Source organism: Canis aureus, chromosome 19 (genome assembly GCF_053574225.1).
Source record: "Canis aureus isolate CA01 chromosome 19, VMU_Caureus_v.1.0, whole genome shotgun sequence".
Taxonomy (NCBI): domain Eukaryota; kingdom Metazoa; phylum Chordata; class Mammalia; order Carnivora; family Canidae; genus Canis; species Canis aureus.
Genome location: NC_135629.1, coordinates 59,185,100 through 59,201,295, shown reverse-complemented (window position 1 = coordinate 59,201,295; position 16,196 = coordinate 59,185,100). Strand labels below are relative to the sequence as shown.

The 16,196-nt window shown below is 68.5% G+C and overlaps 1 protein-coding gene across 1 annotated transcript; it reads right to left on the bottom strand.

The window, feature by feature from the left end:
* Window positions 1-19: 19 nt before the first annotated feature.
* On the bottom strand, window positions 20-11,721 carry POLRMT (RNA polymerase mitochondrial). Its single transcript, XM_077860797.1, has 21 exons — window positions 11,582-11,721; window positions 11,143-11,241; window positions 8,757-9,346; window positions 6,399-6,529; window positions 6,096-6,288; window positions 5,270-5,419; window positions 4,962-5,126; window positions 4,721-4,891; window positions 4,324-4,548; window positions 3,348-4,136; window positions 2,929-3,051; window positions 2,532-2,654; window positions 2,096-2,275; window positions 1,887-1,973; window positions 1,693-1,806; window positions 1,551-1,603; window positions 1,341-1,439; window positions 613-685; window positions 397-488; window positions 239-309; window positions 20-157 (listed from the first exon to the last, which is right to left on the bottom strand). Exons 1-21 carry the CDS (start codon window positions 11,667-11,669, stop codon window positions 108-110), a joined length of 3,666 nt encoding a protein of 1,221 aa, XP_077716923.1. The 5' UTR covers window positions 11,670-11,721; the 3' UTR covers window positions 20-107.
* Window positions 11,722-16,196: the final 4,475 nt, after the last annotated feature.

Genomic DNA, 16,196 nt, shown 5'->3' with positions numbered 1-16,196 from the left:
AGTGACAGAAGACACTCGGTCCCACGGGTGGCAACAGAGCTTTATTTACACTATGGTACAGGGCGGGCTCCCGCGCGGCGCCTGCCTGGGGACCGCCGCGGGCTGCGTCAGCTGAAGAAGTAAGTGGAGTGCTTCACCTGCTCCAGGTCGAAGGCCCCTGCGGAGCAGAGCGCACACCGGGTGTCGCGGGAGGCCATGGGCAGGGGCACCCCGGCGTGCACTCCCGGGCCCCACTCACCTGTCTCCGGCACTGCCTTCAGCGTGTCCTGCAGCTTGCTAATCCATGAGTCCTTAGAGTGCTTCAGGGACCTGGAGCAAGGCCAGGCGGGCGTGAGGCCCAGGGGGCGGGTGGGGCGGGTGGGGGCCGGGGCAGGGTCAGGGTGGGGGGTACTTCACCTGGAGCTGCAACAGAATCGCTCCACCAGGAACCTGGACAGGTTGTGCAGGATGGGCTGGCTGTGCAGGTGGACAAACTGCTCGCGGCACACCTGGGGGAGGGGACGGTGGGACTGGGCCTGGGCCTCCGAGGTCAGGTGGGGTCACGCCCCCTGCCCAGCCCTGCCGTGGTGGCAGGTTGGAGGCCGACAGGTGCCTGCGGCCACCGGGGCTCACCTGGTTCATGACCGCCACATCAGCCGCGTGGGTCCAGAAGCAGTCGTGCACGGACACGAAAGTCAGGCCCTTCCTACGGCAGCGTCAGGGTCTCCTGTGAGGGGAGGGCCGCACCCCCGCTCCCCCGCCCCCGCCCCGTGTCCTCACTGCTCTTGGGCTCAGCACGTAGGTATAGGTGCAAAGTTCCCTTAGGAAGAACACTGGGGCCATGCGTTGCCCCCACCCCTGCTGCCATGGGCACCCCCCCCGGGCCCTGGGCACCCACAGGGAACTGACAGACGGACGCGACCCCAAACCCCAGGCCTCTCTACTGCCCTGCTGGCTGCCCCCGAGGGGCTCAGGACAAACCCGGATGCCTATGCCTCCCCTTACAAGGGCGCCCCCCAGTTGTCAGAGCTGTCCACAGCCAGCACTCACCTGGGTGGGACCTAGGCAAGGGTCACTGAGAGCACCTGCACCCTCCCTCCAGGCCCAGCCCACTCCCCCCCCCTTCACACCTCACCGCCGCAGGGCCTTTGCACTGGCTCACACAATCCCCTTTCTGGGCACCAGGTCCAACACCTCACACAGTTAGGGTCCTAACCCTGTCCGACCTGGCCTCACAACCTCCCGTCTCTCCACGGGCCCCCACTGTGTCCCCAACACCCAGACCAGGGCCCGCACGCAGCAGCTGACGAACAGGTGCGGGGGGCACACGGCCTGCGAGGCCCGCCAGACTCAGGGCCCACCTGTAGCAGTGCAGGGCTGTGAGCATCATGTGCGAGGAGTCCAGCGAGTGGATGAAGTTCGGGGGGAAGCCGTTCTTCTGCTTCAGCGTGTTAGGCTTCCTGGGGACACAGGACACTCAGGGGTCTGGGGGGCCGACCTGGGGCAGTCCCTCGGCCAGGCTCGCCGCCCCCTGGCTGGCAACCCCCCCCCCGGCACCCCCCAGCACTCACTGGGTCGTGTCCCCACTATTGCTGAACGTGAGGCTCTGGATGCCACCACCGATCTGCAGGGTCGGGAGGGGAGGGTCAGGGAGGGGAGGGTCGTGAGTCCCAGCCGACAAGCACAGGGGTGGGGCGGCGAGGGTGGACGTACCATCACTTTGGAGTCCCGGTGATAGGGCTGGATGATGGGGATGCCCAGGGGTGTCACCCACTCCACGGCCGAGCCCGTCTGCGCGATGAGCCGGGCGCTCTCGGTCAGCCAGTGCTGTGGACGCAGGGCAGGGGCTCAGGGCAGGGCCCAGTCGGGTGGCCTGGTGGGCCCAGGGAGGGGACAGGAGGACACACCTGGATGGCCCGGGTACCCGAGAACATCTCCTGGAGGCTGTTGAACACCTGGCGCACCAGGTAGTGGGAAGCCTCCCACACGAACTCCTGGAGGGAGCAGGGTGGTCAGCCGGGCACTGGGGGGCAGAGCCAGGACGGCCTCCCCACCCCACCTCGGGCCACCTGCTGCCCCGCCGCCAGGGGCCGGGGGCAAGGGGCAGCGGGCGCACCTGGGGGAAGTTGCTGAGCTCCCGCAGGCGCCTCTCGATCTGCAGGCGGCCCCCGTAGCGGGTGACCCCGTACACCACGGTCATCACCGTCTGCTTGACCACCTTGCGGCTGATAAAGCCCTCGAGCACCTGGGCGACCCGCACGCCCCGCTGGGCGTCCTGCCTGCGGAACACCTCGACCTGGGCGGGCGTCTGGGGTCAGCAGGCAGGTGTGCAGACCCGGCGTCTCCCTCCCGCCCAGCAGCTCCCCTGCGAGGCCCCTCTTCTTCCCAAGGGCTCCAGGTTCCCTCCTATGACACCTCGCTCAGGGAAGCCCACCCTGACCACCCGGCCCCATCACGGGGGGAAAGAGACCACGGGCTCCGCCAACGCAGGCGGTCGGAGGACGGAGATGCCAGTGGGCTCTGCGGACGGAGGTGGGGGACGTGGCGCCCACCTGTGCAGCCACCCCGCTGTACACGTCCTGCGGAAAGTCCGAGGGCAGCAGGTTGACCGAGGCTGCGCCGATGCTGTCGCGGCCCAGGGCGGCGTAGTGCTGCAGGCCGTTACAGGAGCCGTCCTGGCCGACGGGAGAGGGAGGGGCCCGGGCAGGGCTGGTGACAGGGACCCCGGGAACGAGCCACAGCTCCAGGGCTCCCCAGGGCGCAGCACGCGCCACCCGACGCCGGACCCGAAAGCCGAGAGGCAGGACAGTGCGCCTGAATGAGGCCACGCGGCAAGGCTGGCCGGGCCCCTCACGGGGACACCAGGAGACACAAGGTGGGGTCTGCAGGAGCCACACACGCACAGCTCCTCTAGCCGAGCCCGCCACGCCAGGGTACCCAGCCGCTCACCTGGTGAACCGGGAAATGAGACACGAAGGCCGTGGGGTCGGGGGAGCGCACGGCCCGAGCGATCTCCATGCAGCAAGCCAGGGCTTGCCAGGGCTCGTCCACCTCCATCCACCACTTCCGGCCCTGAGGGAGGGCACAGTGGGGCTCGGGCCGGCCCAGCTGGGGCCGGGGGCCTAGGACAGAGCCCCCGGGGCGGCGGGGGGCGACAGGGAGATGGGAGCAGTCCCCAGAGAGTGGCCAGGGGATGGGGAAGGGCCTGGGAAGGGGACCCAGGATGACCGAAAGGAAGGACAAGGCCAGGAGCCCAGGGCCAGCCGACGGGGGGCTGCGGGGGGGGGGAGGGTAGGGCTGCCTGCTCCAGGCATGGCTCGGGGTGTCAGGAGGGCACAGGGCCCCGGCCGCCCCCTCCCCGCCCCTACCGTCATGGGCCGGTCGGCAGAGTCCAGGATGTCGTCCATCACCTCGTCGGCGAAGACCAGGCGTGCCTGCAGCGGCTCGTGCTTCTTGAGCCCCGTGAGGTTCACCAGGTGGATCTTGAGCCAGTCGAGGCCGTGGGGGCCGAGCGGGCGGCCCTGGGCAAACTCCAGCAGGGCGCGTGCCAGGTCACTGCCCAGGTGGTTGAAGTGCGGCGGGCAGGGGTAGGTGCGGCCGCGGAAGTCCATGTTGTGCGGCAGCCAGAAGACGCGGTGCCGCAGGTGCTGGGCCAGCGACAGGCGGTAGAGCGCGTCGGAGCGCAGGCTGTGCATCTCCCGGGCCACCTTCAGGCAGCGGGCCAGCTCCCGCCGCACCTCGGCCTTCTGCGCGGGCGAAGCGTCGGGGGGCAGGCGGCCCTCTGGCGGCCGGGGCGCCTCAGAGGGCGGGGCCGGCACGCCCAGGCGGGGGCAGCCCTTGGCGGCGAAGAGCTCCAGGACCAGGTCCAGCACGCGGCCGTTAACGCGCCAGGCGCAGTTGCCCAGCTGCGTGAGGGCGTCCAGCGCGCCGTGCAGCTCGGCGGGCGGGCAGCTGTCCAGCAGGCGCTGGTGCTGCATGGTGCCCTCCAACGAGCGCATGAGCTTGGTGGGGCTGAGCAGGAAGGCGCCCGTGTGCGGCGACGTCCAGGGCAGCGGCGGGCACAGCATGGGCACCTCGGCCGCCTCGAAGATCAGCGTGTGCTCTGCGGCGGCGGCCAGCAGCTCTGTGAAGGCGGGGTGTGGCTTCAGGATCCCGATCTGGGGGCGAGGCAGAGGCAAACGTGGCTCCAGGGCCCAGTCGTGCCCAAGGATGCACAGCGAGTGGACACCGCCCAGTGTCCCGTCGGGCACCCCAGCCCCGAGGCCGTGATTTCAACAGGCCCCGCCGTGGCCCAGGGGTCCCCAGCCTCCTCTCCGGTCCCTGACGCACCCTGAAGCAGCCTACCTGGCGGAAGCTGCGGAAGGAGTACACGTGGTACAGCACGGGGATGAGCGTGCAGGCGCCCTGTGGGGCGGCCAGGCTGCCCGGTATCCGCACGGTCTCCACCAGCAGCTCGGCCAGCCTCTTGCCCAGCTCCACCAGCACCGGCAAGGGCCAGGGCTGCTCGTGGGGGGCCTCAGGTGGCCCCAGCGCCTCCCAGTACTGCCGGGGCAGGTGGGGTGCCGCCACCTGGGGGGGACAGTGGGTCAAGCCCTGGGGGGCTGGGCCCAGAGCTTACTGCCCCTGGCCACCCCCGAGGGCAGGGCGACAGCCATCCCGGCGCAAGAGGGCAGGGCCCGGGGGCAGACCCAGCTGCCCCAGGGAGGGAGGGGAGCAGGGACGCCCGGGTGCCGGGCCTCACCTGGGTGTCTGAGGCCAGCAGGTGCAGGTAGCGGTAGTAGCGCTGCTGCAGAGCCTGCACCTGGCTGCTGAGCTGCTTCCTCTGCACCATGTGCCGGTTGAAGACGCGCATGCCCAGCTGCTGTGCCAGGGAGAGGAGCGACTCTCCCTGCGGGGGCAGCACCTGCAAGGTCTGGGGGCGGCACCGTGAGCCCCAGCCCCGCCCCCCGCCCCCCACAACCCCAACATCCCCGGGGCCCCACCTGCAGCAGCAGCTCGGCCATCTCCTCCTCGGTCAGCACGCACAGGAACGGGAAGAGCGAGGGGCGGCCCGTGCGGGCGGCGCGGGCCTCACTGGCCTTCATGTCCTGCAGCCCCAGGCACAGCGCCTGTGCCCACTCGGTGCGCAGCTGCTTCAGGGTCTCCCGCTGCGGGGGACGGATGCAGGAGTCACCACCACACGCGCTCTAGGCCCCCGGGGGCAGGGACCCGAGCTTACAGGCACCCTGGAAGGGGCACCCTGAGCCGCGGGGCCAGGTGGGCACGCAGCCTACCCCAGCCAGGGCCTCACCGCCTGCAGGACCTCCTTGGTCAGCACCCGGGCCTTCTCCACAGACTCCACAGGCACGGTGGTGGCCATCTCCACGCGCAGCTGCTCTTGGAAGAGGCTCTGCAGCTTCTCCAGGGGCAGGTGCAGCTTCGGGTACGACACGGGTTCGCTCTGCGGGCGCCGACAGGCAGGCGGTGAGGCTGAGAGCTGCTGCTCGTCCCACCTTCCGTGCCCCCCACCCGCCTGCCCCAGCACTGGCCTGGCCTCCCTGGGCAGCCCGGAGACAGTTCAAGTCCCTGGATGCTGGTATTTTCTTTTCAAACTCGGGACCGTGTGAACACGTGACCCACCCAACAACAGATCGATTAAAAACAGCACGATCTGGGGATCCCTGGGTGGCGCAGCGGTTTGGGGCCTGCCTTGGGCCCAGGGCGTGATCCTGGAGACCCGGGATCGAGTCCCACATCGGGCTCCCTGCATGGAGCCTGCTTCTCCCTCTGCCTGTGTTTCTGCCTCTCTCTCTCTCTATCATAAGTAAATAAAAATTAAAAAAAAAAAAACAGCACGACCGACACGAGAACCCTGAAGAGGGCCTGCGGGGCGGCGTGTGCCCACCTGGGGCTCCAGGCCACGCAGGCTCGGGCCCTGGCCACCGGCTCTGCCTGGAGCAGCACAGCTGTGCCCCTCCCGGCGTCCAGAGGGTCAGGGCCCCGCTGGGCACCCGGATGCGCCCAGTCTGGCTGGGCCGGCCTCTAAGGAGCAGGGAGGGCGCCCCCGGGAGGCAGGGGCTCTGAGAGGAGGACAGGGATGGGCCCAGGCCCCCAGAGACCCCGCTGGGCCTGCTCACCGTGGCGTAGATCTCCCGGAGCAGCGGCGAGGTGTTGACCTGGGGCGGGCACTGGGGTGGCGGCGGGGGCCTGAAGGTGGGCTGCACCTTGCGCACCGCCCTCAGAATCAGGGCCCGCTCCTCCTGGCACAGCGGCACGGAGGTGAACAGCTCCTGCAGCTTCAGCCCGTCCTGGCCCATCTGGTTCAGGCACCTGCGGGGGACCCAATGCCAGGTGGCCATGGGGGGTGGGGGGCGGGCCCCCGGCAGGGCCAGGCTGGACGCTTCCCCCGTCGCTGCGGGTCGGCCCTGGTGCCCACCCACCTCTGGATGGTGGCGGTGCTCTGGTCCAGGCGTCCCATGCACTGCAGGGCAGCCGCGTAGGACAACAGGTCTGGGGTGAGGCCCGCGTCTTTCACCATGAAGAACACGTACAGCAGCTCTTTGTAGGAACCCTGGGGAGACCAGGCTGGGTGAGGGCCTGGGGGGCCGGCCTGCCCCCTCGGGACCTCTCTCCACGGCCAACAAATCAGGCAGGAACACGAGCTAGCCAGACAGCGCCCCGAGCGCCCTCCGAGGGCGGTGCTGCCCGCAGGGACACGGCGGCAGGGGCGGGGGGCTGGCTTCCGAGGGGACCATGTTAACACCTTGCTCTCGTGGACGAGAACACGCACGACGTCAGCCCCGCTGCGAGAGGCTCCCCAGCGCTCCGCAGAGAACCCCGTGCGTGTCGGTCTCTGATCCGCGGTCCCGTCATGCCAGCACCTGGGCCATCCATTCCCCCAAGACCCCTGCCTCGTGTGAGCAGCGTGCACGTCAGCAGCCGTGTCCGGGGAGCGGCCAACGCCCCCGCACACATGGGGCCTAGCAGTGCCGCCCCAGGGCCTCTGGAGACCATGAAGTGCCGCATCCCACCCCCGGTCCCGCCGCCCACATCTCAGAGGTGCCACCACCAGAGACCACGGCGCCAGCAACCGGGTTCTGAGGGGCTTGTCCCGGCCACCCTGGATGGGCTGCAGTCACCAGCTCGCATGGCCACTCCGGGGTCTCCAGCTCTGCCAGGGCCCAGGGGCCATGCGCGGCTGGTGTGCATGAGGAGCGTTTACAAGGGTCGGGGTTCTACCGGGCGCCGCTGTCAATCCCACGTTCATGAAATAAGGCCACCGACACGAGGACACACCCTTCTGAAGTTCGCGTGCCCTCTCGCCCGGGTCCTCAACTCGTGTGGTCAGAGCCCTAAATCAGCTCCGTCAGTCTCCCCGAGAATCCAGTAGGTTCCATACTTTACAGATGGGAAACTCGGGAGGCGAGAGTGCTGCAGGCCAACAGGGGACACGCGGCACAGACAGGACTCACACCGGGGTCTGGGGACAGCAAAGCCCATCACACACGTGGGCCGCCCAGAAACAAGGACTCACAGAGCCAACGATGGCTGTGAAGTCCGTGCGTATTGGGGGGGCTGGAGCAGGTGGACTAGTGACACCCCCAAGTTCAGGACAGGGGCTCTGCTGGAAACAGGGTCTTTGTTGCCATAACCAGTGAGGAAGAGGCCGTGTGCACGTGGCGAGGTGGCCACATGACCTCAGACACAGACCTGGAGGGACGTGGCCACACCTCCAGGAGTGGGAGGAGCAGGAAGGACCCTCCGTGGAGGGTGGCTCAGCGGTGGGGCGTCTGCCTTCAGCTGAGGGCGTGACCCTGGGGTCCTGGGATCGAGTCCTGCATCTGGCTCCCCACAAGGAGCCTGCTTCTCCCTCTGCCTGTGCCTCTGTCCCTGTCTCTGTCTCTCAGGAATAAATACGTAGAACATATACGTGAGAAAGAAAAAACAAGGAATCTCCAGTGCCTGCAACCACCCAGACCATGGTCACTTGTGGCAGGGGCCGCAGGAAGCTCTCGCAGGGGCTCTTGGCAGGAACGTCCGCTAAAACAGGGCTCCTTCCTGGGGGACCTGGACGGCTGTGACCTTGCACGGAGGGCACGACCCCTCTGTGCACCCCCAGAGACAAGTGTGGGCCAGAAACCGCCTGTGACAGGCAGTCGTGGACACTGGGCATCTCCGCGGCCCATCGCGGCCCATCGGAGTCTGATGCAGACGTGGGAGTCTCGGTAGCTCCTGGGCCTGCCGCCCGGGCCACGAGGGTGCAGCGCGGTGTCCAGGGAGCCCACCCTCCTGTGCCCGCACCCGCGTCCTCACCACTGCCTCCTTCACGGGCCTGAGAGCAGGGCTGCCGGCGCACAGCACGGAGGAGGGGCCCCCTGGACGCAACACTGTCCCGAGCACACAGGAGAGGTCAGGGGTGCTCGCAGGGACACGGCGCGTGGGAGCAGAGCCCGGAGGGAAGCGCGCAGCCACCAGCGCCCACGTGCCCATGTGCAAGAGGAAAGGAAGCGTCCTGACGGAAAGACCCGCCCTGCCCTCCGGAGTCGCCGTGCGGAGGGAGGGGGGAGGCCTCCAGGGTCCGGCAGCCCTGGCGCCAGGAGGAAAATGCCAGAACCGGAGATTTCTTCCTTCCCTTGGCCGTTGGCACTTCCCCCAAGGGCCACGCCCGCTGCGCCCGAGAACCGTCAAGGCGGCCACGGCGGCCAGAGCAGCGCTCGGACGCGGGCTGCGGGGACCCAGTGGCGCCGCCACAGTAGAGGGGATGGAAGCCCCGCCGACACCCCCCGGGCCCCGCTCACCTTGCGGGCCCAGCCCAGCAGGACGACGTTGTACATGGCCAGCGTGAGCTGCTGCTGCTGCCGGGCCCGGCTGTGGTGCGTGACCAGCACGTGGTGGGCGAGCGGCAGGTGGCCAGTGCGCAGGCAGCAGTCCAGGAAGGCCAGGAGCCGGTGCTGCTGGACCTCCAGGCGCGCCAAGGCGGCCCCGGCCTGGGGGGCCTGCTCGGCCTTGCGGCTCGGCTCGCGCGGGGTCTTGTGCAGCAGGCGCGCCAGCTTCTCCTCCCAGCGGCTGTGGGGCTCCCGGGGCTCCCCGAGCTCCAGGTGGCAGGCCAGCCTGGCGTCCAGCAGGCGGGGCAGCACCCGCAGGGCGCGCTCACACGCCTCCGGCTGCGCGTGCCCCTGCAGCTTCACATCCAGCCGCTGCTTGCGCTTCTGCAGCGTCCACTTCTCCTCGTCCAGTTTCTGGGCCCAGCGGCCGCTTGTCCGCCCGGCCGCGCCCTCGGCCCTGCGCTGGGTCTTCCCGGGGGCCCGCAGCCGGGCCACGCCGACCCTCTTCACCGTCACCTCGGACACGCACTCGGCCTGCAGCTGCCGCACCCGCGCCTCGAGCACTGTGGGAGCAAAGGGCAGGGGCGTCAGGGGCGTCTGCCCGAGGGGCGCGGCCCCTGCTCCTGAGACTTTGGCTCCACGACTCTGGTGACAACTGCCTCGGGCGTCCCGATGTTCAGGCACACGCACCCACTCAGCCCCTGTCCGCCTGAGCCTCTCCAGCCCAACTCCCCAACAAGCTGCTGGTGTCCCCCCAAAGCCCACTCCTCCATCTCTCCCTCCCCGGCAGGGGCGTCCCCGCAGGTGCTCAGCCAGAAACCCAGGGTCGTCCCGGCCTCTCTCCGTCCACATCCAGCCTGTCAGCACGCCCTCGGGGGTGCACCTCTGCCTTCAAATCCATCCAGGTGCCTGGAACCCTCGTGGTGCACTCTGCTGCAGCCCCAGTGGCCTCAGGGCCTTTGCACGTGCTGTGCCTGATGGCTACACGTGGTTGGGCAAAGGTTCCGGTGCTGGCCCTTGGCACAGCCACTGTATAGCTGGTGGGAGTCCCAAGCGCATCAACACCGGGCCTCGTTCTAGGTCTTTCTGTCGGAGACGCCTCACTTCACACATACTGTTAATTCGCGACCGCTGAAGCCACAGTCAACAGCACTGCAGCTCACTCCCGCACAAACACCTATTTTCTCCCGGAGGCACCTCACCGCCTTCCTGAGCGCAGAACACCACAAAGCACCGCTGTGCTTAGGGGCCGCTCCGAACACCAAAATCACCAACAAAAGTGCAAAAATGCAAAAACAGGGCGCCTGGGTAGCTTAGCCTGCTGAGAGTCCGACCCTTGATTTCGGCTCAGGTGGTAACCTGAGGGTTGTGAGATCGGACCCCATGTCAGCTCCGCGCTCGGCGAGGAGTCTGCTTGAGACTCCCTCTCCCTCTGCCCCTCCCCACCGCTCCTGTGCTCTCCCTCCAAGGAACAGACCGTTTAAGTTAAAACGACCTGGCAGCACTAAACGTACCTTGGAGAGAGCGCCCGTCTGCGGTACGTGTGAAACGAGAGGTAACAAGAGGACAGCGTGCGACCTGGGCCTCCCTCGGCAGGGGGAAGGCGTGTCACACCACGTGCCTCCCAAGGAACCACGAAGGCACCCGATACTGATTTCAGGGCCGTGTGTGAACTCTGCGACCGCTCTCAAGGACCCACCGTGCCTCTCCCACGGGACTGCAGCCAACCGGGGAGCCGGTCTCGCTCACCGAGCAGGGGCTCAGCAAAGATTTGCCGAAGCGGAGTGGGAAGTCAGGGTGACCTTGGCCCTCCGCACGCGTGCCAGCACCCGGGACACGTGTGCTGAGGCCACAGGCTGGAGCAGGGCCGTGGCACAGGCCACAGGGACCTCGGTCCTGGGGGGTTGGCGGTGGGGGGGGTGCTGCAAACTAACAGGACTTCCAGATTCAGACTTCCAGAACCTTCCTACGGGTGAACGACACATGGCCTAGTCTTTGCTTTAAGGACATCAGGGAGCAGGTGAGAGAGGAAAGGCCGCTGACCGGGGAGGGTGTCACTCTGCTTCTGCACGTCTGGACTCTCCTGAAGCCGCGGTTCTCGTTTTAGAGGCGCCTCCACCCCAGGCCTGGCTGGGCCGGGCTGGGCCGGGTCTGGGAGACACAGGCCCCCGCCTCCTCTGGAGGCGCCAGGGCTGCCCGGGGCTTCCAGGTCAGGAAGACGGGAGGACCCCCCCACCCCACCCCCGCCCCGCCCCTGCAGGAGCCCCGGCCCAGGAGCCAGCCGGGGCGCACGGTCGGTCCGGGGTTCGGGTCCTGGCGGCCCAGCCTCCCTCGAGGAGGCCCCGGGGGTCGCGCTCACCCTCCAGCAGCTCCGCGAGGCCCCAGTCCTTCCGGCGGTCCTGCTCGCGGGGGCTGGCGGTCGAGCTCGCCCCGCGGCCCCCGACGCCACGGAGGGTCCCTGCGGGCGACACGCGGAGGCTGCGGGGGCGGGTCCTCGCAGGTCAGGGGTCCGCGGCCCCACGCGGGGAAGAAGCCCGGAGGCCAAGGGTCACGGGGGCCCCGAGCTCGCGCCCCCCGGGCTGCAGGCGCGGCGCAGGGGTCAAGCGCCCCGGGCCCCGAGGGCGGGGTCGGCGGCTCCAGGCGTCAAACAGCCCCGTCGGGGGCCCGGGGGCGTGGCGCGGTCGGGGGGGGGGGGCGCTCCCCAGAACAGGGCCCCGGGCCCCCGGGCAGGCGTGGGCGCTGGCTCCCGGGGCCTGGGGCGAAGGCCGCGGCGTCGCGCCCGGGGCTCCCCGCGTTACCTTCCTCGGCGGCGAGGCCGGGGCGGCCCGCGGGCCACAGGGCCCTCCGGAGGCCGGACGCACCGTGGCCCCAGCGCAGCGCCGACATGCCGCCCGCCGCACCGCCCGCGCCGCCCGCACTGCGCCTGCGCCGCCCGCGCCTGCCGGGAGTTGTAGTTCCGCGGCCTACGGCGGCTGTGACGGGACCACGCAGCGGGAGGAGGCTGCCGGAACCACAATTCCCAGGGAGCAGCGGGGCCGCGGAGCCTCGGAGGCATGCGCCGGCGGAGCTCTCTGATTGGCTCTTCCGTCTGTCTCGGAGGGGCGGGAAAGAGCTGTTGCTTGGGTAACCGCGTGACGGGAAGCCCGCTCCGGGAGGACCCGGAAGCCACGTTTGTTTGGGCCCGTGCGGTTGAGCGATTCCGGTCCGCGATTTCCAGGCTCCGCCGTCGACTCTGGGGCGCGAGCCGCGAGCCACGTACCGCGGGGGAGGCCGGCGTGGGCAGCTGCGGACCCGAGCCGGGCCGGCTGGGCGTCTCCGTCGCCCGCCCCACCCGCACACCGGCCGCCTGGACGGACGCGAGGACGGACGGACCGGACGACCCGGCGCCCGGAGGCTCCCAGCGCGGCCCCCGGCGTGACCCCGCTCCGGCGCGGGCGGGCGGCGGAGGCGCGTGTGCAGTGGCCGCGCCGGCAGCTCCGCGGCGGGTGCAGAGGCCCCGAGGCGCGCCCGGGGTGCCTGGCGGAGGCGGCGGGGGCGGAGCCTGGGGCGGGGGCGGGGCCCGGGAGGCGGCAGTGGGCGGGGCCTGGAGGTGGGGGCGGGGGCCCGGGAGGCTGCGAAGGGCGGGGCCTGGGGCGGGGGCGGGGCCCGGGAGGCGGCAGTGGGCGGGGCCTGGAGGTGGGGGCGGGGCCCGGGAGGTGGGGGCGGGCGGCGGGGGCGGAGCCCGGGAGGTGGCAATGGGCGGGGCCTGGAGGTGGGGGCGGGGCCCGGGAGGTGGGGGCAGAGCCCAGGGGCGGAGCCGGGGCGGCGGGGCCCGGGAGGTGGTGGAGGACCCCGGGGCGGCGGGGGCGGAGCCCGGGGCGGCGACCCGCGTCCGCAGGCGTGGGCCCCGGTCGCCCTGGGTGGAAGGGCCAGTCCCTGGGCCGCGCGGTCCCTCCACAGCACATTCCAGACGCGGCTGCCCACGCGGGGCTGGGCCTCATGATCCCAGCGGCGGGGAATGTGCCAGCCGCGGCCTCTGCAGGCGCCCGGGGCCTTGACCTCGGGTCTGACTCACTGCTGGGAGCGCCCTCGGCCCTGGGCCCCCCCGAGGCCTAGACGCCCGGGACCCCTGCTCCCCTGGAGCCCGGGACGCTGCCCGCCCGCCGCCCCGCGCCCCAGGCCCGGCCGCACGGTCCCCTCCTAACACGGCTCATCGCCGGCGAGTCCCCGCGGGGCTCCCCGCTCCTGACGGTGACACCGAGTTTCCTTGTAAAACTTAGGAAAAAGGTGAACGATAATTGAAGTGGCCCCGGGGTCCCGGGTTCGAGTCCCGCGTCGGGCTCCCTGCACGGAGCCTGCTTCTCCCTCGCCCTGGGTCTCTGCCTCTCTCTGTCTGCCTGTGTCTTTCGTGAATTAATAAATAAAATCTTTAAATTAAAAAAAAATAGAAAAAAAACTTAAAAAAAAATAAGGCAGAGAAAGGCAAGGGTCTGCAGATGGAGAGGAGGCCGGATCCCGGCGCTGCCTGTAGGGAGTTGCCACGAGCGGGGGCGCCTGCGGGCTCAGTGGCTTGAGCGTCTGACTCTTGATTTGGGCTCCAATCGTGGTCTCGGGGTCCCATGAGCCCAGGGTCATGGGATCGAGCCCCATGGCAGGCTCTGTTTAGCGGGGTGTCTGCTTCTCCCTCTCCCTCTGCGCTCTCTCTGTCTCTGTCTCTCTCTCAAAATAAATAGATCGTTAAAAAAGTAAATGAATTACCACACACCCAGCGCCCTGGACGACAGAAGCGCATTCTCACATTCCTGGAGACCCACCCGACGCGCAGCATCAGCACCCGTGGGCTGGAACCAAGGGCTGGCGGGGCCGCGCTCACACTGGGAGCTCCAGGCGGGGGTCCTTGCTGCCTCGGGCAGCTTCTGGGGGCGCCAGGTCCCGCGGCCTGTGGCTGCACCCCTCAGCTCTCCACCTCCGTGGTCGCGTGGCCTCCTCTGTGTCTGTGTCAGATCTTCCCACGTTTCTCTCATAAGGACACTTGGGGTCTGCTTAGGGTGCTTTCCTCATCTGCTCATCTTAATTTTTTTTTTAATTTTTATTTATTTACTTATGATAGTCACAGAGAGAGAGAGAGGCAGAGACACAGGCAGAGGGAGAAGCAGGCTCCATGCACCGGGAGCCCGACGTGGGATTTGATCCTGGGTCTCCAGGATCGCGCCCTGGGCCAAAGGCAGGCGCTAAACCGCTGCGCCACCCAGGGATCCCTAATTTTTTTTTTTTTTAAGACTTTATTCCTGAGAGACACAGAGAGCAGCAGAGAACCAGGCAGAGGGAGAAGCAGGCTCCATGCAGGGAGCCCGATGTGGGACTTGATCCCAGGACCCCAGGATCACGCCCTGGGCCCAAGGCAGATGCTCCACCAGAGCCACCAGGCGTCCTGAGCATCTTAATTTATTAGTATCTTTATCTGCCAAGGCTCTTTCCAAATAAGGTAAAACTCCCAGTTTCCTGGGATGAGAATATGGTCGCATCTTTGAAAGGGGCTGTCGTTCAGCTCATCAGAGATGACACTGGGTTTGCGACCAGGAAGCAAGGCTGTGGTAGGCCGGGGGGGGGGCGCCTGCCTTGGCTCAGGCCGTGACCCCGGGGTCCCAGGATCCAGTCCCACGTTGGGCCCCCTGCAGGGAGCCTGCTTCTCCCTCTGCCTGGGTCTCTCATGAATAAATAAAATCTTTAAAAAACCCCAGACGACCTTGCCTGCAGCAGACGCGGCCTGTGCCCCGAGGTGGGGCGGAACCATCCCTGCGGGCCTACTCTCACGCATCCGCTACGTGGAAAGGTCCCAGTGCGTGTTTCCTGAGGTGAGATGTCACGAGGGCGCATGTCAAGAATTCAGCTCGGGTGTCCGTGTCCCCCGAGCCCCTGGCACCGCCGCCCACGGCCAACACCCCCGCCCTGGCGCCTCCCACCACACAGTGGTTCTCGCAGTGTCGTGTTTATTCCCCGGGGAACCTGCTGCGGAGCCGAGAGACAGTGGCGCGTCAGGGGCCGCGTGGCAGCGATGCTCACAGCACTGTCCTCGCACCCACTCCATAGGTGTCGCGTCTCCCGAGGACGTGCACCATCTCTCCGCTCTGCCCCGTGAAGACGGGCTGCAGGATGTGCCCACGCGGGCTGCGGCGCGGCGGGTGGTCGGGAGGCGGGCTGGCGGCTCAGAGGTCCACCTGACCCAGCAGGTCTACTCTACCTACACGCAGGACAAACAAAACCGCGTCCACGTAGAAACCCGTACGCCCACGTCCACGGCAACACAATCCACAGCAGCCAGAAGATAGAAATGACCAAGTGTCAATGGATAAATTATACAGTCCCTGGACCCCGAGCAGGAGCGAGGCCCCCACATGCCCCGGGGACGGACCCGAGCCCACACGCTCAGGGAGGGAACCAGACACAGGAGGCCCCACGGGCTGGGAGTCCACGTGTGTGACACGTGCAGGACGGGGAGGGGGCTCATGGAGGTAGGGGTGGGAGTTGGGGCTGGGGGGAGGGGCTGGAGGTGCGGATGGGGATGAGGGCGGATGGCGACAGGACTTCCTTTTGGGGCGATGGAATGTTCTGGAACTGGATAGAGGTGATGGCTGACGATGCTCCCTTGAAAACACGGAGTTGCAGGCTTACCTGGGTGCACTGTGAGGTACGTGAATTATATTTCAATGAAGCTGTTATTAAGCTCCAACAGCACCCGGGGCAGGACAGCTTCCTGGGCGTGGGTCCACCCCCACCTCACAGAGCCCCCAGCACTGTCGTCCTGGGGGCAGGGTGGGGACACTCCAGGAAGGGGAGTTTCTGGCTGCTGGGAATCAGGATGTTACGAGTCTGTGCCCAGCGAGCTGGTGCGTCGCCGCCCTCCATCCTCCGGCCCACCTTCCAGAGGCAGCACAAGGCTCGGGGTGGGGTGGGGGGGACATGCGCTCCCATCTCTGTGCCCAGGCCCCGGGGCTTGGGCACAGCCGGTAGGAGGCCCGCCTGCGCCCAGGAAGGAGGGTCAGGGAGTCCCCAGAGCGGGCCAAGGCTTCCCGGCTGCCAGGCGGCCGGCTCCGCCCTCCAGCACTGCACCGGGCCAGGCCTGTCCCCTCGGCTTCACCCGGGTGCTGCTTGCGGTGCCACCTGGGCCTGTGGAGCAGAGGAGCAGCGGAGCCCTGGGGTGTGTCCTGTGTGCGGCCTGGGGCAGCTGCTGACCCACCCACCCCCGTGTCCCCACCTGTCAACGACATCGCGGGGCTCTGTCTGGGGAGGCTCAGTGCGCCCCTCGCAGGATCCGGGCCGCAGGGTGGCTCCCAGCGGGCCTGGGTGTGTCTAGTCATGAGCGGGGATGGCTGTCGATGGAGCCACCCTCCCGGGCCATGCAGCTCTGGACGCTGGGGACGGGGCCGCCCCAGC